The sequence below is a fragment of the Convolutriloba macropyga genome, chromosome 7 (assembly GCF_964194025.1).
Source record: "Convolutriloba macropyga chromosome 7, txConMacr16.3, whole genome shotgun sequence".
NCBI classification, from domain to species: Eukaryota; Metazoa; Xenacoelomorpha; order Acoela; family Convolutidae; genus Convolutriloba; species Convolutriloba macropyga.
The window spans coordinates 56,292,748-56,316,111 of NC_134474.1; the positions used below are offsets into that span (position 1 = coordinate 56,292,748).

The 23,364-nt window shown below is 37.1% G+C and overlaps 3 protein-coding genes across 3 annotated transcripts in view; 2 read left to right on the forward strand and 1 right to left on the reverse strand.

The window, feature by feature from the left end:
- Window positions 1–6,966, forward strand: part of LOC142343176 (uncharacterized) — an 87,759-nt gene extending 80,793 nt beyond the window's left edge. The window contains exon 11 of the mRNA XM_075394878.1: window positions 6,686–6,966. Coding sequence (XP_075250993.1) covers window positions 6,686–6,802 — 117 coding nt within the window. The 3' untranslated portion in view covers window positions 6,803–6,966. The remainder of the gene's footprint in view (window positions 1–6,685) is intronic.
- The window catches only part of LOC142343177 (tubulin gamma-1 chain-like), a 243,883-nt gene continuing 220,883 nt past the window's right edge, over window positions 365–23,364 (forward strand). The window contains exon 1 of the mRNA XM_075394879.1: window positions 365–385. The gene's annotated coding sequence lies outside the window, so the exon portion shown is untranslated. The remainder of the gene's footprint in view (window positions 386–23,364) is intronic.
- Window positions 13,770–14,298, reverse strand: LOC142342390 (interferon alpha-inducible protein 27-like protein 2A). The gene has a single exon (XM_075393705.1). The coding sequence runs from the start codon at window positions 14,267–14,269 to the stop codon at window positions 13,952–13,954; it is 318 nt and encodes a 105-aa protein (XP_075249820.1). The 5' UTR covers window positions 14,270–14,298; the 3' UTR covers window positions 13,770–13,951.

A 23,364-nucleotide genomic window follows, 5' to 3' on the forward strand; every position in this document is an offset into this window, starting at 1 on the left:
AATTTTTTAAGTCATGAGTCTTCAAAAACTGATCGTGGTTTTTTTTTTCAGAGATAAATTGAAAGAAGTTGAAGTTGCTTCACCGTCTTTATAATTGGATAAAAACAATTATTTTTTTGTTGGTAACACTTTTTCGAAAAATGCATCCCAGATAAACAATGAAACAGAAATTTAGTTTAGACCTCGAAATTCAGAATTGATCACCATAGGTTTCAAATCGTTTATTGTATTTGCAATGATTTTCTACAAAATTGGAGAAAGTTTTAGGAGGCTATAGTCCTTGACAACAACAAAATGTTATTCAAAACACGCTGTTGATAAAAAATTACAGAAAACGGTTTGCAAACAAGACATTAGCCTAATTGTTGTGATAAACTTATTAAATAGTTTCAGAGAAGTGAAAATGTCCTCAATTGAAGAACCCACTCAGTTTGAAGTGGAATTTCAAACAGATGCAAATGCGAGCAATGACAATGCAATGCCTACACTAAGACCCTACGATCAAACCCCAATAACACCGGGCGAAAAGAAGAACACGGCAAAAAGACCTTGCACAGAACTAAGTCCCGTAAACGAATGTGAGATGATTACAACTGATATTTGGAAGAAAATTGAAGGCACGATAGTTAGCACAATCAACAATGCAATCCCTAACATAATAGAATACATTGTCTGTGAAATGCAATGTACGTTCAACACCATGATCGAAGAAGCAGTGAAAAGGGCGAAAATGGAGATCATCGATAATGTGGGGCGAGACATTGAGTTTGTTGACACGAAGAATGAAATGTTGGCCTCGCCAAAATGAATGAAATGTTGGCCTCGCATGAAAGATGCGAGGCCGAGCAACTCGAAACCTACAACAGACGCGACAACGTCAAAATTCTTGGTCTTCAGGAAGACTTAAACGAGAACGGGCAACCTCTTGGCGAAAATTTACATCAAACTATGGAGAAAATGCTTGCGCTAGCTAACACCCTAGCAACATGTGTCGATGTAAAGGATATTTCTATTGCTCATCGGCTACCCTCTCGCAAAGGCCAGGTCAAGCCAATTATTGTCAAATTTTCAAGGCGGGTTGCTAAGATCGATGTATTGCGAAAGTTTTGTTTGAAAAAGTAAGTAATATTCGAATTTTCGAAGACATAAGCCGACCAAGAGTGATGTTCCTCAACATGATGAAACAGGACAACCGATTAAATTCAGCATATACAAAAGATGGTTCTATATTGTACACCAAAAAAGATGACAACAGTGTTTACAAAATTCTTAATTTATATGAAGGTGCATTTAATCTTGGTTATAGTCTACATGATTTAAAGAACTGTTTTCGATCCTACTATGAATATTAGTGAAACCGAAAACTTTTCTATTTCTGTGCTAAATGATGTTGTCCTCAAACCAACTACTATGTCTATATTAAATGTGAATGTTCGTTCGTTAAAAAAGCATTTAAATGATTTGGAAGCATTTATACATAGTCTCGAGTCTCCACCAAATCTCATATGTCTCACTGAAACTTGGTTAACTGATAATGATGACATCGATTCCTTATTGGTTCCAGGCTATAATATTTATGCAGTTAAGAATAGAAATACACATGGCGGAGGTGTTACGATACAAATTCAGGATTCCATGTCCTTGTTAGAAACACATTCAACAGAAATGGAAGAGACTCTTCTGGTCTCATTACAGTACAAAAAATACAGGTTTGAATTGGCTACTGTCTACAATCCTCCAAGAACAAATAAACTAAAATTCGTCGAAAAATTGGATAATTTTTTGAATGATTTAACTTCCTTAAATTGTCCAACCGTTATAACTGGTGATTTTAACATCGACACTCATTTAAAGAATCAATTACAATCAAATTACCTATGCACGATATCTTCTAATGATTTTGAGCTTGCTAATCTTGAAACTACCCGGGAAACTTCTAACTCCTCAACTTGTGTACATCATTTTATATATCAAAATTTTGCCAGCCCTGAATTTAGTGTACTAACGCATGAAAACTTTGCAGATCATTATCCCATCCTAATGAAGTGGCCAATTAACATCGACACTCATTTAAAGAATCAATTACAATCAAATTACCTATGCACGATATCTTCTAATGATTTTGAGCTTGCTAATCTTGAAACTACCCGGGAAACTTCTAACTCCTCAACTTGTCTACATCATTTTCTATATCAAAATTTTGCCAGCCCTGAATTTAGTGTACTAACGCATGAAAACTTTGCAGATCATTATCCGATCCTAATGAAGTGGCCAAATAATGTTGATACTGAACAAAACTATTTGCCATTTAGAGATATAAGCTTTATAAAAGACCAAAAAAAACTGTCGAATTATTTAACTGATTTAGACTGGAGCCTAAGCAATCGATGTCACTTTTTAGAATTTTATGGTACCAATGAATTGTTTACTAAAATCAACAACCTTTTCCTGGAAACCACTAACAAGTACGCTCCTCTAAAATGCTTGGCTGATAAAAAATCAAAAGTACCGAAATGGTTTACCAACTCACTTAAAAACCTGCGCTTCAAAAAAATAAAGCAGATCGTAGCATGAAACAAAATCCGCAAGATAATGAGGCAGCAAAAAAATTTAAATTATTGCGCGACAAGTTTGGAAAAAGTGTTAAAAAAGCTAAAAAAGAGTTTTATGCGCAAAAATTCGAATCATGTATTGGAGACTCAAGGCAAACATATAAGTTACTAAGTGATATTAAAGGAACAACTCGAAAAAGTTCACAAGTACCTGCGTTGGAGACATGCAATGCACGTTGCATTGATCCAAGCAGCGCTGACAACGCTGAGGAATTTAACACATTCTTCACCAATGTTGGTCCGAAGTTGAAAGAAAATATTAAAGACATTCCTTTACCTAAGATGGACGAAATTAACCACTCAATGTATTTAAAGCCAATAACAGTTGATGAGGTTAGGGAAATCATTGATAATCTAGAAAATTTTCATCTGGTGTTGACGATATCTCAAATGTCATAGTCAAATTATCATCAAATGTTACGATTCCATACCTAACCCAGATAATCAATAAATCTTTCGAAGAAGGAATATTTCCCGATGATCTGAAAAAGGCCAAAGTAATTCCCCTTCACAAGGATGGATCTAAACTAGATGAAAAGAACTACAGACCAATTTCTCTGCTAATTGTATGGAGTAAAATCATAGAGCGTGCTTTGTTCATTCGCATATATGCTTACATGGAATATCATAATTTGCTCTTCAATAGACAATTTGGGTTTCGTACTAAACACAGCACTATTGACGCTCTTGTTGAATTACTTGAAAACATAAGATTGAATTGTCAAAATGTAAAAGTTATCAGTTTCTTTCTTGATCTTAAAAAAGCTTTTGATACCATTGAGCATGATATCTTATTAAAAAAGATCGAAAACAATGGCATCAGGGGCCCAGCTCTAAATTGGATAGCAACATACTTAAAAGGAAGACGACATCGGGTTATTGTAAATGGAGCTTGCTCCTAGTGGAATTCTATAGTTTGTGGGGTTCCACAAGGCTCAATTCTGGGTCCTTTATTGTTCCTCATTTATATCAATGATCTGCCACTAGTTTGCAAGTGTCTTGATGTTATATTGTTTGCTGATGATACGAACCTCACCACAATCAACAAAGACGATGATTCAGTGCAAGGAGATCTGCAAAACATCAATAATTGGTTGATTGCTAATAAGTTAATACTAAAAATGGATAAAACAGTACAAATGAATATAAGGAACAAAAATAGTGCTTCCAAATCAGTGTTTAAGTTTGATGATGTTTTTATTGAAGTTCGTAATCTTTGTAAGTATCTCGGAATCTATGTAGATAGTAAATTACGTTTTCAATCACATATAGAGTATATTAAGAAAAGACTCTCAAAACAGTGTGGTATTATATGTAAGCTGCGTCACTATGTACCCCGATAACAGATAATTGATTACTATCGAAGCAATGTTAACCTATTAGTTCAATACGGTATTTTAGTATATGGCTGTTGCAGTTACTCGTCGCTTCTACCTATCTACATTCTTCAGAAAAAAATCTAAAATTCCTTTATTTCAGGAAATTGTCAGATAGTTGTAGGGACATTTTTATCTCTAATAAATTACTAACAGTATTCGAGTTTCATATTTATGAGCTGCTGAAATTTGTCCTGAAATCATTGAAAAAGATGCAAAGCGAAACTTATCTAAATGAACTCTGAGTATGAGCATGGTACCAGAAAAACCAGAAGATCTACCAAAAACTACCTAAAGCTTCCCTCCTTTAAAACGCAGTTTGAGCGCTCCTCTATTTCATATCGTTGTGCAAAGTTATTTAACACACTGAGAAAGAATGAACTTCTAGCACAAGACATAGAAAACGAAAATTGGCAACAAATATCGCAATTTTATCATAAATTTAAAGAAAGTTACTTGCTGAATAATGAGGAGCTGGTATCCCACATTTTTAAGTAATTTTTTTTTGTCCACAACCCTCCAATTTTTTTTCTTTCAATTTTTCTATTCCATGAACTCTAGTCAAAAATTGTTACAGCACTTACTTTGTAAGTGCCGAGGCCTCAAAAATGGTATTATTTTTGGAAAATAACGAAGTCTACACATAGAAAATCGACGAAGAAATTCGAATTGCAGAATTTTCTTTTTATTTTTCTTATTTTTACTTTCTTTTATTTATATTTGCCAGGAATCAGCGTTACTCTCGGAAATCAAGACACAGCATACAGTGATAGCGTAGTAGGTATAGAGTTCAAAAAATAGAATTGTTTTGGAGCTTAAAAACCGTTTTTTTTTCTGTTTCCAGCATCAAAAATTTTAGTTATCATTTTTTTCTCTTCTTAACTATTTAAGTTTAGCCAGGGCAGATACTAGGTGGGTTTAATAGCCCCGTCTATCTGTCCTCTCCGAGATATCTTTTGTTATTATGATATATAATAATGTTGATAATAATCTAAGTAATTAAATTGTTGATTTAAATTGATTTATTTTATCATAAAAAGGAGAAATTTATTCTTTCTTTCTTTCTTTCTTTCTTTATTATTTGCTCATTAGAAGAAAAACCAATTGTAGCGAATGTATTTTACTTAAATTGGAGAGAAACTTGTTGAGCAGGAAATTATAAGAGGATCATAGTCCAGAAAAAACTCGGAGGACACACTGATTTGATAATTTTCAATAAGAGATAAGACCGAGAGAACTTGCTCAAAACATTGTGAAGTTTTGCAGATGCCGGATTCAACTTTTTTAATAAAAAATTAGACACTTCAGGAGGTGACTTAGGCATTTAGGAAAAATAATTGAATTGGGAGCTTAAACAGTTACCATAAAAAAGGTTTCTCGCATTGAACTTGAAAAATAACTCCAATTCCGAACCGTAATACAAAAAAATGTATATAAAAACTTGAAGGCAAAGGCCACAGAAGTTGTAATGCAATGAATGGGGTCTCTTACAGTTCTTTTATAAAGACTTCACTTTTCTACGTTTTTTTTTCTACAAAACGTAAGAATAGATTTTCTAAGCCCTATTTTAAGAATGAAAACTTAAAAAAGCGTAAATTTTCTTCCAGTTCTATTCACTCTAATTGGAAAAACTTTTTTGTAACTTCTCCTTGATCGTGTTAGCAAACTTTCGTTCAAAGAAAGAACAGAGTCGTGTAAAGAAAGAATTCTAAATTGGGAAATTTGTTTTTCATAAACCTAATTTTCAAGAATGGCTGTTGAATGCTTGGTCACTATTTTGCTAAGGCACTGCAAGAATTTTAAAGAAATTATAACGGTCTTTATAGGATGATCATAAAATTGAAATCATTGAAGCATGGAAAAAATAGTATCTTTAACCGAGGCATTGTTTGAAATAAAAAAAAATGAAAAATTGAAGCATGAATCTAAATTTGAACAAAATTTGCGGTTAATTGAAAAATTCAAAGATTCTACGTTGAACTTCATTTCTCAGCTGAATAAAGTTCTTGCTAAAATGCCAAGATCGATCAGGTCATTTTATCTGATACGACATTAGGTACTCCTTAATGATATGTTATTTTTATTGAGATTACTGGTTTTTTGTATATCAGTTTTTTGTCAAAATTTCAGTTGCAGTTCAATTTATGGCTGGACCGACAAAAAATTTACTTTCAAGTCAAAAAAGATTGACAGGCCTGAAAAAGATAGGACTATTCAGTTTCGTTGTTATTGTCGGTTTTATGAGTAAAGGATGTTTGATATGCTCAGGTTTTTCACCTAAAAAAAGCTTTGGTATGTTCGCTTTTAAACGCAAGAAACCGTAAGTTATTTACATACCAAGATTCCAATAAATGCGTTCATGCACACTGCATTGGGTAATGTCCAGTCCAAAATAGCTTCTGATCAAACCATCCAAGACCAGAGACCTCGGATGAGAGACCTCAAAGAGACTATCGGGCGCTCGTAAGTTGCTCTTTTGTCAGAATAACATTTTTCACACAACTGCGCTGGACAATTTTTCCAGACCATGTAACTCGAGCGGGTTGAACAGGTTTGCGCTCGAAGACGGCCTGGTCTGATCAGAGGTGTAGGCGGTCTGGACACCTCGATATGTGTGATTCCGATTTCCATCTTTTACGTGAATAAAATGGAAGCATTTGAGCTATATGGCTGTAGAAAATATTTTTATCTGTTTAGGAGATGGAGAGACGATCGCCTGACTTTTTGTGGACAACCCTTGAAACCCAATATGGAATGCACTTTCAAGAGATCATACAGTTCTGTGTCCTGCTCAAACAATCCAACTTCGACTGAATAAAGATTTCACTGACTAAAGATAACGCTTTTGAAAAAGTTACACTAAGTGATGCTTAATAAATTAGATTTGTAACTTGGCTACTATAAAAAGAAATGAATACAACTACTGTTATATTATAAGTAATTTTCGAACGCTACGGAGTAATAAATCTCGAAACATGCTCTTGCTTTTCAATTCATTTTCATTTTTTTTTGTGTGAAACGCTAAGTTTTCAATGATTTTGATGTTTAAGTGTGCTCGAAAAACACGGTCCCTTTTACGTACAAAAAACACGGTCCCTTTTACGTGCACTTTGAAGTACAAAAAAAGAACGAGTGTGCTAGCGTGATGGTTAGATCATCCTTGTAAGATTCTGACAGGATCTTACAAGATCTTAAAAGATAACGATCCGCAGCTCACTCGTGCCGACATTTAATTTCATAATTTTTGCAGATAATACGATGCTATGTAACAAGAATTTACTTTGGGATGTGGCCTAAGTTCTCAGTCATTGAAACAGCCAAGTAATCGTACTTGCTCCGTCACAAACTTTTTTGAGAGCCGGAAACGCTGGATTTCCCAGTAGTCATTAGAAGTTGAAGTGCAGCCAAGAAGTAATGATTGTCATGATATGGCCTGCGGGACAAAACTAATTGAAGGGACTAATAATTCAGAGAAAGAAGTAATTTCTTAGACGTACTAACCATGCCACACTGCAACAAACTACTCACTTTTTGAAAACGAGGTACATGATGTGTGAACGGAAGTCGTCCAACGTTGTTTTAACTTTTACTGTTACTAGCATATACGCCGTGCTAGAAACCTGGATGGCCAAGTAGAAAAACGCTGCCGTGACATATTCCTATAAAGACATGGAGATGATACTCGGACAAGATGTTTATCATGCCATCCCCCCGTTAGAATACTTCTCTGCCGATGAGAAGTGTTCACCCGTAGCCGCACGCTTACCCATAGGTTGGGTTTTAAGCGGTCCGTTACCATCGAGTTTGTGTTTAACCTCAACCTGCTTTAAGTGAATATTGAACATGACAATGAGTTAGCAAGACAAGTAAAGTCATGGTATGATATTGAATCATTTGGGGCAAGCAAGCAGGTCGACCCACGATATGCAGCGGACTCAAGTGCTCACGAAATCCTTGAAAGTACTACCATACACAATGGCCTGAGATACGATGTCGGAATCCTCTGGGCAGCAGATAAGATCAAGCTCCCAAATAACTACTCCCTTGTGCAACTAAAATCTCTCGAAAAACGATTGGCCAAGGATGAAAACGTTAGAGAGAAGTATACTAGTTCCATCAGGGAAGATGTATAAGCGGTATGTAATTGAGGTTCCGGACGCTCACAAGGTTGAGAACCGGTCCGATAAAGAGTGGTACCTACCCCATCATCCGGTTTTAAACACGAACAAACTGGGTAAGGTGCGTAGGGTGCTCAATGGAGCAGCAAAATTTCAAGATGCCTCACTGAATAAATCCTTGCTCACTGGCCCTGATCTGCTCCAAAACCTAATTTACGTATCTCTTCGCTTCCAACAACATCCATATGCAGTCTCTGCCGACATCGAGGGAATGTTTCTACAGGTTGGTGTTTTACCATCAGATCAACCATCACTTCGCTTTCTGTAGCGGGAGGACCCCACAACTAACATTGTAGTTGTATCAAAATACGCGCCATATATTCGGGGCTGAAGACTCGCCCACATGCGCCACCTATCCCTTACAACGCACTGCGAGAGACAAGGCTAAGTTTTAGCCTGAAGCTGCAAAAGCAGACCTTGAAAACTTTTACATGGACGATTACCTTGACTCAGTGGAGTCTCCTTAGAAAGCCATCAATAGATCGAAGGAATTGGTACATCTCCATCTCCATCTCGGTGGGTTCAAGCTTAAAAATTTTGTAAGCAATATACCAAATCTGGCTGATAGAATTGATAGTTCTCCTCAATCTACTGAGCCCAAGGTTATTGTTTCATGCCAGGAGGATTTATCGCACGTGCTTGGGATAAAGTGGGACCACACTAATAACACTTTAGTTGTGAGTAGGGGTACAAGCTGCAATATCACAATCGCTCACGCAGCGCTTGGTTCTAAGTCTGGTCTCAAATCTTTGACCCTATTGGTCTTGTCGCACAGTTTACTGCTGGTGCTCGCCTGCTCTTAGAAGACATCTGGCGTGTCACAGGACATTATTGGGATGATGAGCTCCCAAAAGACAAGGTTCAAAGATTTTTGGTTTGGAGTGCGGACTTACCAAAGCTTGAAAACATCCAAATTCCTCGAAGTTATTTTACTGGACCCTTTGATAATGTAGAGTTGTATATAATCGTTGACAGTTCCCAGGATATTTTTAGTGCCATCGCTTTCCTTCGAACCCGAGTAACAACGTAACAACTCGTTCTCCAATGGATTCATTCTAATGAAAAGCAACAAACCTTTGTTGCAGTGTTTGCGAAATTCTGGAGTATACCAGCGCTGACCAATGGAACCACGTCGCATCTCAAGATAATCGCGCTGACGCTGGCGCGCGTGGAATGTCCGCTGAAGTTATGCAACCAAGCAGTTGGGTCAAAGGTCCACATTCCTTAACTAATTCACGTTTCCCGTTCGTACCGTACAAAGACGTCATTGATAACATCAAACTTGGCGTCAACCAAGCAGCCACTATAGAAGACGCTGTATCTCTGAGTACATCTGTCAAAAAGACAACTCCCGTTCCTTCAATATTTCCGTTTGATAAATTTAGCTCTTATCAAACGTACTTGCGCAATGCCGCATACGTTCTTCGGCTTTTGCCGAAACATGCCGGCTACCGTAACCTTGATGGTAGCATTACTGACGCTATTGAGCTTGACGAAGTCGAGCGTCATCTACAGTACTTGGTGCAAGGAGAGTCTTACGAAACCGAAAGGAAAGATCCTCTTGACAATGAATTTAGTAAGCGGAGCAGCCGAATCACTCCACATTTGCCGTTCCGGTGTCCAAATAGGCTAATCCGTTCCTCGGTCCGCATTAAGCTGTTAATGGATGTTGGGTTTGACGTAAAGTACCCAATCATTTTAGATGCACGTCATCCGTTTGTAAAACTGCTCCTTGAACACACCCACGTAAAGCGTTATCATCAGGGCGTCGAATACTTCAGATCAATTTACCAGGAACACTATACAGTACTGAAACTAAGATAATCTTTGCGTTCCATCAAAGCACACTGCCTGAGATGCCGAGAATTCCAAGTTGTAACTATGCAAACCATCATGTCTGACTTACCTAAGGAGAGACTTGCTTACCAGTCTCCTCCCTTCGCGAACACCGGTGTTGACTACTTTGGGGCGTTCTATGTTACCGTACGCCGTACTACTGAGAAAAGATGGGGCTTCCGCTTCACCTGTCTCACTACTCGCGCTGTCCATGTGGAGATAATTACATCCACAGACACCAGTTCTTGTGTTATGGGAGTTGAGCGGTTTGTGTCACGTAGGGGTACATCTGCCATGATTTGGTCGGACAATGGCACTAACTTTATTAAAGCGGAGAAAGAACTACGAGAAAGTACTGAAAAGTGGAACGTTGTCAACATAGCAGCTGAGCTCGCTCACAAAGGTAATAAAGTGGAGGTTCAATCCACCCAGCGAACCACATCAGGGTGGTATCAGGGAGAGGTTGGTACGCAGCTTCAAGCGCGTGTTGTTTACTATTCTTGGCACGCGTCGCCTTACGGATGATGTGCTGCATACTACCTTTCGTCTCGTGTAGAATGCTCTCAATTCGCGTCCTTTAACACCCGTAAGCGCTGATCCGTGCGACTTGAACGCTTTAACGCCCAACCACTTTCTTTTAGAATACTCTACCGGTATCCCGTCTCTCGTTGGCAAAAATGAATTTGACAATCGTAAAAGTTACGCCCTTGCGCAGTCGTACGCTAATGCGATCTGGTCCCGTTGGATCACAGAGCACCTACCGACGCTCCAAGTGGCAGACGCTTGCTGAGCAACACCTTAAGACCGGTGACTTGGTTTGGATAAATGAGGAAACCAACCCTAGTGGTTACTACACTACCGCTCGGATTGTGGATCTTCGTTACGGCTCCGATAGCGTCGCGCGCTCTGCCGTTTTACGTACGTCGGCCGGTTCTCTCGTCCGTCCGCTGGTAAAACTTGTACCAGTTTTCCCTACATCTTCTTCCAGGCCGGAGGATGTTACGTAGTAAATGAACGAATTTTAGCCAATCAGAATCGAGTATTTCTAAACTTTAAAATAACAATTAAATACGTTATAATATACGTGGAAAGTTCCGAAAAAGTTTTTTTAACCTAGTTTTAAGTAAATATAACCACGATATGTATCGATTAAGCTTGTTTTCGGCTAAATGTTTTTAAGTTATCTAGACAATTGTTGAATGATTACGAACCTATGTTGACGTCAACAACATCAGATAAAAAACCGGTAAAAGGGCATCAAAAAAAAACCTTGCCGTCAAAGTTCCACTTGTTGTCTTGATCTTATAATCTTAATACGTTGCTATCATCGATGAACTTGTACGTTGTTGCTATATACTGAATGAACTGAATTGACCACCGAAAGAGTGTTTTGCACCTTTATTAAGTAGCACCTTCAAAAGTAAACATCAAATTTGTCAGAGATTCTATTAAACAATAGAGATCCTTTAAAACTTTTAATTAAAGAAATGCAAACAAGTTTGCATTCTTCATTGCTATCTAATAGTCGTCATTCACGTATACTCGTTTCTTGAGACGTTCAATAAAAAAGTGATAACGTGAAGCTCAGAACGCTTCAGCTCCCAATATTCAGCATCCCAGCGTAAGGCTTATTACCGACAGGAAAAGATGGGTTTAGCTTTGTTGTGAAATTAGATAGGATGTTCCTTCTGAGTAAGAAAAAAGATTCCATGGACTTCGAAATTCAACAAGTTCCTACCAACCGCTAAGGTCGTTGGCAAGGAAACCTAAATCACTGGCCAGGGTCTTCGTTTTTAATTCACAGTCATTTATAGTGAAACATTAATCAGTGTGCAGTTTTTGCTTTCTGGGTATACTGAATTCAGTTATGGAATATTTTTGCAGTTAATTAGGCAGTTTCGCAAGCTCCAATCATAGAGTCTATTCAGGCCCTTCAACTCATCACTGGAGTTCTTCAGCAGGTCTGAAGGTTCTTCAGCTCATCACATTCTGCACTGTAGAACTTTTAAATCGTCTGCAAAAAGACTGATGAGCAAAATACAGCTGTTGGTAGATTGTTAATGTATGCCAAAAACATTGAACCCTGTGGCATTTGAGAAGATTGGAGGTCTGACTTGTGACCCACCGAGTTAGACTTGCCTGTTTGGACTTTTCAGGATGAATAGTTCGAAAGTTGCAACAAGCCAGTCATGCCCGAATTTGAGTGCTACGTCTGCATTGCTTAAGCAGTACAGTACGAAAGGGTTATGAGAAAAAAGATTATTTTTCAATCAATTGTCCAAATTTTGCTGTTTTCGATCTCCGGTAACCAGGCAATCATTACGTTAATTGATATATTCATCAGAATGAAATAATTAAGCACGCCCGCCTATTGGTTTCAATTCAGCCTTAATATATATGACAGCAGAGAGGAAAACCGACTAACGTCGGGCGAACTGCTCTCAAATGGTGTCAAGAAAAAATACCCAATGTAACAAAAATATGCTCAATATTTTATCCAAACATTGAAACTACCACAAAGATTACTTAGCATGAGTGCATTTGGCCATGCCTCGCGGGCCATGGCTCAGCGGCCCGTGGGACTTGCTATAAAACTATCACAACCGAACGAGTAAGCTATCAGTTTAATTGTGAGAAAACATGCTTGTAATATCGAGTGCTGCTTTGTAATCAGATTATTGAACGAAAAGATAAAAGAAAATCAATTGCTTTAAATACCCTTGGGTAATTTGCAATTGGTTATACTGTCACGCAACCTTCTCAAACGACTGGCGAGCGGTTGGCTTCGTCAGTAGCTAGCTACCTACGGTTTGGGGAGGCTAGCTTTAACTTAATTGAAGGAGAGTGGGGTGAGCGGCAGGCGCATTGGGGCAAGGGGGATGCGCACGGGGAGGGGGGAGTCGATCGAGCTGGGCTACGGGTGGAATGATATGCAGTCGGTGGGCGCTGATGTGGGGGGAGGGGGGGGCACCATGAATTCATGTCCCCAAGGTTTCAGTGAATCGCATCGCATCGTTAGAGTCTATTAAGCCGAAAGGCTCTAAGCGAACTTAACGTCCTCCGGGCACTACCTGCGGGTCCGAAGAAAAATCGGTCAAGCGAAGAATTGCATTAAAAAAGTCTTCGTTTGAGAGGAATTAGCTCACTTGCCCATGCTTCTATAAATAATCAAGGCTCCATCAGACCTTTTTTTACCAATGAATACCTTACGAATAAAAACGCCATTTGACACAAAACTTGTATTAATTTCTACAATGGCAGAAAATTCCTAATATCTAAAACTAGCAGTAGTAAAATATTCTTCAGTATTAAAATATTCGGATCTTTTCTGCTAGCGCCCCCCCCCCCCCCCCCCCGCTTAGTTAGGCACCCCCCATTTATAAATGTGTAAACATATTGTTAAAGCTAAGTAATCTTATACGTGAACATATATGAGCAATATGCATTTACTAAAAGCTAGCACAGCTATGGTTTGAAAGTATACGTATTCAACCAAAATTTGTTGCATATAACGTAAGCATCAATAAAAATTTCTGTATTAGATCATTTTTTGGTGTTATCGGCTACTATAGAGCTTGAATTTTTAAAACTTTTTAGAGGAAACTATTCTAAAAGGGCCTTCAATCTACCTAGACACTCTTGTTTCAATGAAATTCAAATATCGCTCTTACAATTCACAAAAACTTAGAATTTGGGGGGTGCAAAATTTATCGGCTATATAAGGCTGGGGGGGGGGGGGGGGGGGGGGGGCGCTAGCAGAAAAGATCCAAATATTCTATAGCAGATTGTTCATGTCAATTTCTTAAGCCAGATCTGAAACATCGAAACAATTCAATTAAATGACTGAATTTTTAGAAGGCACATCATCATAATTCATCTCATTGTAATGAGACGCACTCAATCGGAAAAGAATGTTCCGATTATTTAAGTCAACATTTCGTCCTCAAAATTATCTGAACAAATTTGTCACAGCAGCTGCGGCGCCTCCGACAGATGCTCCTGCTGCCCCAATCACTCCTTTTGTTGCCGCAGACATTCCCAGAACTCCAGCCGATTGCATCAAGGCAAAATAAGAGCCCGCTGCCACAGTTGGTGTTTGAACACTAGCGGCAATTGATCCAGCGGCAACTCCAGCTGCAGTGAATCCAATCCCACTCAAAAGAAGTGGAGCTCCCACCAGGGCCACCCCAGCTCCAATTGCTGTTCCACATACATATTTATCAAATGCAACACATTTCACAATATCCAAAGCTGTACACATGCTCATTCGCCAAACTGAAACGAAAATTAAATTAACAATACAGTAATTATTTACAAACGTAATTATTGCAATTATGAAATCTGCGTTTATCGTAGAAACAGTTGTGCAATAAAACGGCTATTAAAGGGAAAATTACTTGCAATTAATTGGCTATACAAAAAGAAGAACAATCAATTAAATTAATTGGCAATCAATTACTGCAATTGAATATCAATTACTGCAATTGCAATTTCCGATCAATTAAAATTGACTTAATACAATAAATCTTTTTCGTAGTTTTTAGGACAATTTTGTCTGGATTTGACCAAAAATTTAAGCAAACGGTTATTTTTAAAGCAAAGTTTATCTTTTCAAGCAAACGGTTTAAAATAATAGTCAACTTTAGACATTTTTGAAATGAATGAATGGAATTAACGTTTCCATATGAAACAACTGAACATATAAATGATAGATTAACCATAATCTTACAAACGCACGTGTAAGAAATAGTCATGTATTACATAAACAAATATAGTTTCATTACACGATCACACGGAGAGTTAGAGGCAGCGAATATGCGAACATGACAGATTGAAATCTGGTCTTCGGCTAGAATTGAGATATTGCAGTGCCTACATAGGCAGGGTATTGGAACTGAGGCAGTAAAAAGCATTCTGCTGTTGAACACATCATGTTATTTAGTCCATTAACATAAAATAGACGATGCTGTACTCCTTTTTTGGAATACAGGATCTCCGATCGAGTGTCGTTGTAGCAACTTTTCATCAAAATTACGATGCTATCCGGATTAGAGGGATACCCAAATCAAAAGCAAAAGACGCTCGTGATAAAGAAAAAGCCGATCTAAATGCTGTCCATGGAATCCTCAATCAACTTCAGGCCAGTTGTCAAATCCAAGACCTGAGACGGCAAGAAAAATACGACGAGAAAAAAAACGAGAACGTTAGTTCTCAGAGAGAATTCCTGGGATCGAAGACCGATATTGTCATCGCTCTACAAACTTAAGGACCTGAACAAAAAGGTTTTAGTAGTTGCAGTCGTGAAAGATTTAGGGCAGTGCACCAATTGGTTTGACACCTTTAGAGTCACTGTCCAAATTAGCTTTGTCTATTCCGAGTTAAGAGATCGAAATATAGTTCACAGATCTGCAGGCTAATCTCCACCTGCATCTGTCCTCCTCTGAGGAATTCTCGGAGAAATTGCAGTAGATTTTCGTTAAAGTGCATTCATTGAACTCATTTCTGTAATGTTTGTACAAATTAAGTAGGTTGTTGAGCAGTATCTTTGTTCGTAAGAAAAAATCGCTAAAAGTTTTAGTCAATCGAGTTTTCGGTATGTTCAGTTTACCTCTGTTACATTGTATGGTCATGTTGCAGGTGTTGATTGTTAGTTGGGAGTGCAGGTTTAAATCATATTTTGTTTTCTTAAGAAGCTCAGTCGCAGTTCAACGACCAAGAAATCGAAAATACTTAGTTAACAAGAAGACAAGGTCTGGACCAAAATCTATGCCAAGCGTCTGAATTGCGATACCGAGACATCAAGCTATATCACCGAGATGGTATCAATTGAATTTTTTCGAGTAAATGTAAATATAAAATTGACTAGAACTTATTATTTATTTAAAGTGTTTAACCTACAACGTCCAGAGACTGCTACTGTTCTGCGCCATCACTGACCACAGGAAATCGAAAATACTTAGTTAACAAGAAGACAAGGTCTGGACCAAAATCTACGTCAAGCTTCTGAATTGCGATACCGAGACCTCAAGCTATATCACCGAGATGGTATCAATTGAATTTTTTCGAGTAAATGTAAATATAAAATTGACTAGAACTTATTATTTATTTAAAGTGTTTAACCTACAACGTCCAGAGACTGCTACTGTTCTGCGCCATCATTGACCACAGGAAATCGAAAATACTTAGTTAACAAGAAGACAAGGTCTGGACCAAAATCTACGTCAAGCTTCTGAATTGCGATACCGAGACCTCAAGCTATATCACCGAGATGGTATCAATTGAATTTTTTCGAGTAAATGTAAATATAAAATTGACTAGAACTTATTATTTATTTAAAGTGTTTAAAGTATTAATTAAAGCATCACTGACACAGGAAATCGAAAATACTTAGTTAACAAGAAGACAAGGTCTGGACCAAAATCTATGTCAAGCTTCTGAGTTGCGATACCGAGACCTCAAGCTATATCACCGAGATGGTATCAATTGAATTTTTTCGAGTAAATGTAAATATAAAATTGACTAGAACTTATTATTTATTTAAAGTGTTTAACCTACAAGGTCCAGAGATTGCTACTGTTCTGCGCCATCACTGACCACAAATATGACATAAAAGTAGTATGACATATCAGACTACATATCACATAATACCAACGCACGAACCAGACAAGGCTCCAACTCCAGCTTCAACATTCCCAAAACCAGACTCAAAAGGACCGACAATAACTTCTGGACACGAAACGGAACACTGCACAACATTCTGAGTAAACATATCGACTTAACAACGCAAGAAAACAGAAGAGCACGAATAACACAGCAATTTTGGAAATTCTTCGAAAAGTTCAACGAAGCCAATCTATGTACCTGGAGGATACTCTGCCAATGCACGAACTGTAACCAACATTCCAAACTTACTCACTAATGACATAAAGGGTGAAAACCTATGGTATATCCCTAAAGACTTCGCTACTACTACTACTACACAATTGTGACAAGAAAGAACTATGACATCCATTGCCTCGCTGAAACTTGTCTAACTACCGATGTACCTGCTAAAAACAATTTTCTTAGTAATTGTTAAATCTAAAGAAAAGACAGAGAAACAAGTGGAAATCTAATAGCTAATAACAAATCAATCAAACATCATTTTGTTTTTTCCTCAACAACCTTAAAACAGGTTTCCCTAAGATTGTTGAAAGCTGAATTTAAATCAACAGTTTTGTGTGGTGCTATTTTCCCCTCTCTGATAGCCCCTACCGCCAATGCTCAACAACTCTTAATGAATTCTTAAACCGGGTCCTCGAAACCGGTTTAAATGTAACAATTACTGGAGATTTAAATATGAATAGAACCAACTTGAAAACAATGAATATCTGAAAGTAATGAAGCAGAAGATTTTGAATAATTCCCAATTGGTAACAAAATTGAGCAGCCCTTCAAGCACAAAAAGTCACTCGATGTGTTGTTCTCATCTTTGACCAACAAAATAAATTAATCATATTGAAATGAAAAAAATCGACGTCATATGGCGTTAGGTGATCATAAGGCCTATGCAACCGAAATGGAACCAATGTTAACAATCCTGAAAGCATAGAAAAAGGCAATTGGACATCGTTTTCGAAAAGCAGACGGAAGTGCAACAGATCCCTTGATTGGGACTAGTCCAATTCTCTCTCACTGCTACAGTATTGTGGACGTTCTTCTCCAGCAAAATTTGATTGAATATGGGAAAAAATCGAAATTTTTTTCCCAAAAGCAACACAACATAGATCAAGGCAGCACTGGGTAACTCCTAAGAACACCTTAGGAAGCAGAAGCGACACTTAAACTCGACAGCATCAAAAAATCAATCGAAAGGATACTTGCCAATCTTAAAAATATCAGCATACAATCCGAGTCAGCCGTAAAAAAGGACCTAACACTCCCATTTTTGTATCTAGTGCAATACAAAGAAAAAAATAGAAAACTTATATAAAAGAAAAAGCGAAGCGTCTAATAGTTATTTAAAGCCTTTTCTCAATACTCCATCAATTGGGAAGCGCCAAAATCTATCCGAATTCAATGTTCATCAAAAAAATATAACAGAATTTTAAATCATTAATGTATTAAAAAATATAGATGGAAGCAAAACCCATATCAGTGAAAGGTAAACGAAGTTGTCCCTATTTTCAAAGATGGATATCAAATCCAAATCAACAGATACCGTCCTATGAACTTATTAACCTGCCTATCTAAAGTATTCGAAAAACTTTTTTTATCTACAAAAATTAAAGGTCAACTACATCAATCGCATTTCGTAAAAAAAAATTTTCTATCTTGCGGTTATTAGCCTTTTTAAGACAAATAAAAAAATATCGAAAAACAAGCTACATCTAACCTTTCAGTACTCTACCTAGACTTCAAAAATTGTCTTAAATTTGTGCGCCACAAATTAGTAATGAGAAAACTGCTGAACAAGGATTTCTGAGGTAAGGCATTCAGCTTAATTCAGTCGTATTTGAACCAAAGAAAACTATATGTGAAATTCAAGGAAAAATCTGAAATTTGTGCAATTACTATTGGTGTTCCCGAGGGTTATATACTGAGTCCACTTTTTTTCATTTACATGAACGATCTCCATGAAACTGTAAATGGACAATAACTGTACTTCAGCTGTGCAGAGGACTAGAAAGCTGTTTCTACAGATCAGAAAACATTGAGAAAACCTATTCCAACATTGGATTGTAATTTTCTGTAAACTACATGTGACTAAACGAAGGAAAATACACGCAACTAAACTTCAAAGAATATTTGAAGAGGAATTAAAAGCTAATCAAGTAACACCAACAATTTTCTAAAATGACATAGGTAAAAAACTAAACTCGAATCCACTTTGAATACAAATACTGCCAAAAAATGCAAGAAGGCTATAGGCTCTCTTTACTCAATTAGACGTTATTAATCCTCTGAGCCTAACAATATTCTGTCCTGAGGAGTCTAAGCAAAATGCGAATACCGGCTATGAGATTCCAGTATCATTTTACGGTTCCTCTGTGCCCTACTAAAATATGAACACTTCAATAATAGAAAATATACAAAAAAATGCTGCAAAGTGGATAATAATTGCGTACTAAAGCCAAAAAAAATCGACTGCCAAATTAAAACGTCTGCCAAATTCTTGATATAATGAAATGCACGACATGTTTTTGCTCATATCATTTATCAGAGGCAGCTAGAACATCAATATCAGCCAACGATTTCAACCAAATCAGAAAAACGCGCAATATGGTGACCGGAGCGAGTTGCGTGTCACAAAGACTCGCATAGAAAAGTCCGAATTCTACAACAAAACCGCTTTCCTTATCAACATTATAACAAGAGCTGTTGGAAAAGAAATGCATGAAATATCCAAGAACATCCTCACTTTTGTGCTTGAAATAATTTGAGAAATACAGCGAAGCGCGTTCATGTAATTTGAAAAAAAAACTGCTAGGAGGCTCATTTAGTTCAAGTGGACAACTCAATACTCAAACTGAATTTCAACAACCTCAATATTCTGTTAGATATTCCGCAGCATTTTCTAAAAAAATCCAGTAATTGATTCGACATGCTGGTCATGTCTACGGTCAAAATCGGCGTTGCTGCAAAAAGTAACGCTGCGTAAAAGGCTGATGGCATATATACAGACAATAACAAGCGATATGCTGAATAGTAAAAGATATTCGGGGGTTCAGTTTTTTCAAACATGTGGTCCACGAAAAAACGTGGACCACATGATTTTGAGATGGTCATATGAACAGATTGTGATAGCTCAGTTGAGAGCGCTATTCCCAGATAAAGGACATCAGAGACGAATTCAATGACATTTTCCCGATGGATCGTCGGAAGAATTTGCAACACCAGAAAAAGTTTCACACTTTTAGTCCTTCCCACTTTGACACTAAGGTTATTTCTTTGACAATATTAAGAAACTGTGTTGAGTGCAAGTTGTACATGATCAGTTAAAGTTGACCCAATGGCCGAATAGTCTGCACAGAAGTCTTCACAGGGTATCGTTTTTATGATGGCAGTTAAAACTGATTAATCTTCTATCACTATTAATTCTATGGTATATAACTTTTCAGATGCAGGTTCTGAGCAGATTCCCTCTAATTCTCTCAATTTCAAAACATCTTTTTGCAACTTTATTCTAACACTCTATCTCTTCCAACTCCTTCATGCAACTTCTTCAATTGTTTTTGTAAGTTAATCTAATAAACCAATCACAATCCATTTCTAAATAGCTACAAATTCATTTTACCATATCAGAATTTCAACCAATACAAAAGTGTAATTCATATCAAATCTGGATTAGGAATTTGTATATGACACTGCGCCTCTATAAAAAGAACAATGTGACTCTTTTAAAAGAACAATATAGCTATATGTCTCTTTAAAAGAACAATGTGCCTCTCAAAACGATCACTGCGCCTCTTGAAAATTTTCATGCGAGCTTTAGGTTAAAAATTAGAAAGCGCCTTGCAGCAACCTTTACTTCGTGAAAGCTATATGAATTATATTAAAGTGTTTACGTTTTTCTTAAGCTGATTTAAGATTATTGGCCAAGTGCTGGCAAAATAGGTCGACGTCGTAAGAAGGTTGCATTACTTGGAGTTCCTCTCGTTTTGGAGCTGTAGGTCCAAGAAGCTTTGACAGTTGTTTGTTCGTGATGACAATGTTCTCTGCTGTCAGTCGGTTTCCTGGTTGTAGCATAAGTGTCTGCCTTTCATCTTCTGTTACCACTAGTATTTGTCGTGGATGAATTCCAAATGAGCCCACAACAAACTTGCGCATTTTTGAATATCGTCGACTATACTTTTGACAAACGTAGTTTATGAGAGCGTGTAATATCATTGAGATTATAAAAGAGATTGTGCCAATTATGACAGACATTTTCCAAGTGTCACTTTGCGTGAAACGATTCTTTAAACAGGTCGAATACTCTGCATATTCATTAAAATTGGTTGGGCGATTTCATCTAATTTATTCAACGATGGCCTTTGATGGTTAGGAATTTCTGACATTTGGATTTGTATTTCCCCAATGAACTGTTGTCTTGCTTGAGCAATGGTTGCAAAATGTGGCAGGTTGCCAATTGCCGGAATTTTTGATAAGAGATGTTTCAAAGGGTCAGTTAGTCTAATATCCAGTTTTTGAAGCGTTGTGTTTTGGCATGAAAACATGTCTGCTCTGATTTCTAAAAATGTGGTTTCCAGTTTTGTCCCGCATTGAAGTTCAATGATGCAGACTTGGCATCCTGGTAAAGGTGTTCTTTTCAATGGATCGTGGTTTATTATTGGGCTTATATACATTTTGAAATTCGATGACGCTGATGTTATTAACCACTTGCCATTTCCCAAATTTCTCGCTTTTTCCTTTAATGGCAATCTCACGGTTTTAATTTTACACTTTTGCAGAGCAGTTAAATGATTGTTAATAAGTAGTGATCCAAGACATGTATCTTGGGCTGTTTCTAGAGAGAAACCGTTTATACACACCGAGAAGCTACTCGACCCGACACATCTATTGATTTCGTCCTGTGAAATTAACGCTATTTTCTGAGTAGAAGAAACTGCTATAAAATCAGATTCAATAGCATACTGTGATGCGTGACCGTCTGTTCCATCATTAGGCATGGGTATTGGTATTGGTTTATGCAAATTTAAAACTGTCGCTGCGGTAACAAATGGAATGGCTAATGTGAAGTACATCCCATCGTCAACAATGTCTACGTTTCTCAGTATTTTCGTCTCATAGTAAGTTATAATTTGTGTTATTGGTATAGCTAATGAAAGACGTTCATTTGTGTCGGATTGCCAGTGGTTTACATCTCGAAGTATTTCCTCTAAATCTGATCTTAAATTCCTCTAAAACTCAGACGATGTTTTTCTGGCAGTCTGTATTATCAAGCCAAGTGTATTTTCCTAAGGATTGTTTTTGTCGTATTTAATCGACTGCATGATCAACAAACTTAGGCTGAGACATCTCTACATGTAGAACTCACAAGATCTCAAGCCACCCTGTTTTAGCTTGAGGATCTGTATATTTGGTCTCTTGAACTCGTAAATTCTTAACTTTGCAAAACTTGCAACTATCTTTGCAAAACTTGAATTAAAATTTTTAATATGTAGAGGCGCACTTTTTTTGCGAGGCACATCAATAAGATTTGGTCAATAAAAAAATAATGCAATAATTTTGGTTGTTTAGGGGCTGTAATGTTGTGCGCTTGAAATGTGCACTATGTAGTTCTGTATAATGGTAATGTATATTCAAAATCCAATTTTGGATTAGCACGGTAAGAATGTTTTTAGTTTGAGAATGAATCTGTTTCTGTTGTTTTGTGTTCTCTTCGCTTTGAGTTCTGCATGCACAGAAGGAAATTTATCTGACAATTTTGAAGTATTGTGCTGCTCTGATAGAATCGTTTTTATTAAAGATCATATTGTGGTATATGAAAGCTCCAATATCGAGTATCCTTGTCGAGAGAATGTCAACGTTGGTGAGAGTTATCATTATATTCTGTTAGTGGCAGTTGCCTTTGGCTGCTGTATATGTTGTGTGCCCTGCCTTTTTGGTTTTGTAGTAATCGCAAATTGTTAATAAATATTGGTAAACTCTCTTTTTTTGAAACTAGTATGCAATAATTGATAATTTTTCAAATTAATTTTCAAATGATAATAAACGAAATTGACGATTTTTAGATAATGGCGCAAACAAGGGCTAGATCAAATTTTTCTAGCATTCATGAACGAATAGTAAATTTTAATGCGAAGTATCGTAATCCAGAAACGCTGAAATCACTTGGCTGGGAACCTGTTCCTGTAATTGATGTAAATTGGGCGGCCTCCTGGACTGACGCAACGAATGCAATTATTTCATCCGGTTATTCTTAATTTGTAAACAATGATTGGGTCGTAAAGTCAATTGCCCTTGCGAATCATCAGCTATTTAGTTTTGACAGTAATTTTATAAACACTTTGAAAGAAATTGATAATGAATTCGTTTTTAAAACCGAGTTGGATAACTATTTTCTTGTAAAATCAAGTATAACACCGAGAGGTCGAGAGTCCAGAATTTATGAAAAACTTTATTGTCCAAATGACGAAATAAACAAGTTTTCCTGGTGCTATAGTCTATCTGTTGAAGGCTTGGTAAAATTTTCAGTTCCAAATACACTTCAACAAACGAAAATCGATGGAATAGCTCAGTTTAACAGTTGGATAACGGATGGCCATATTGAGACTGGCGGCGATGATTCTATATCGGTAACTCTATTGGGCGAAAAACTGTATTTCACTTGTACTCCTGGAACTCATTCCATAAATTTCGAGAAATTAATACGAAATG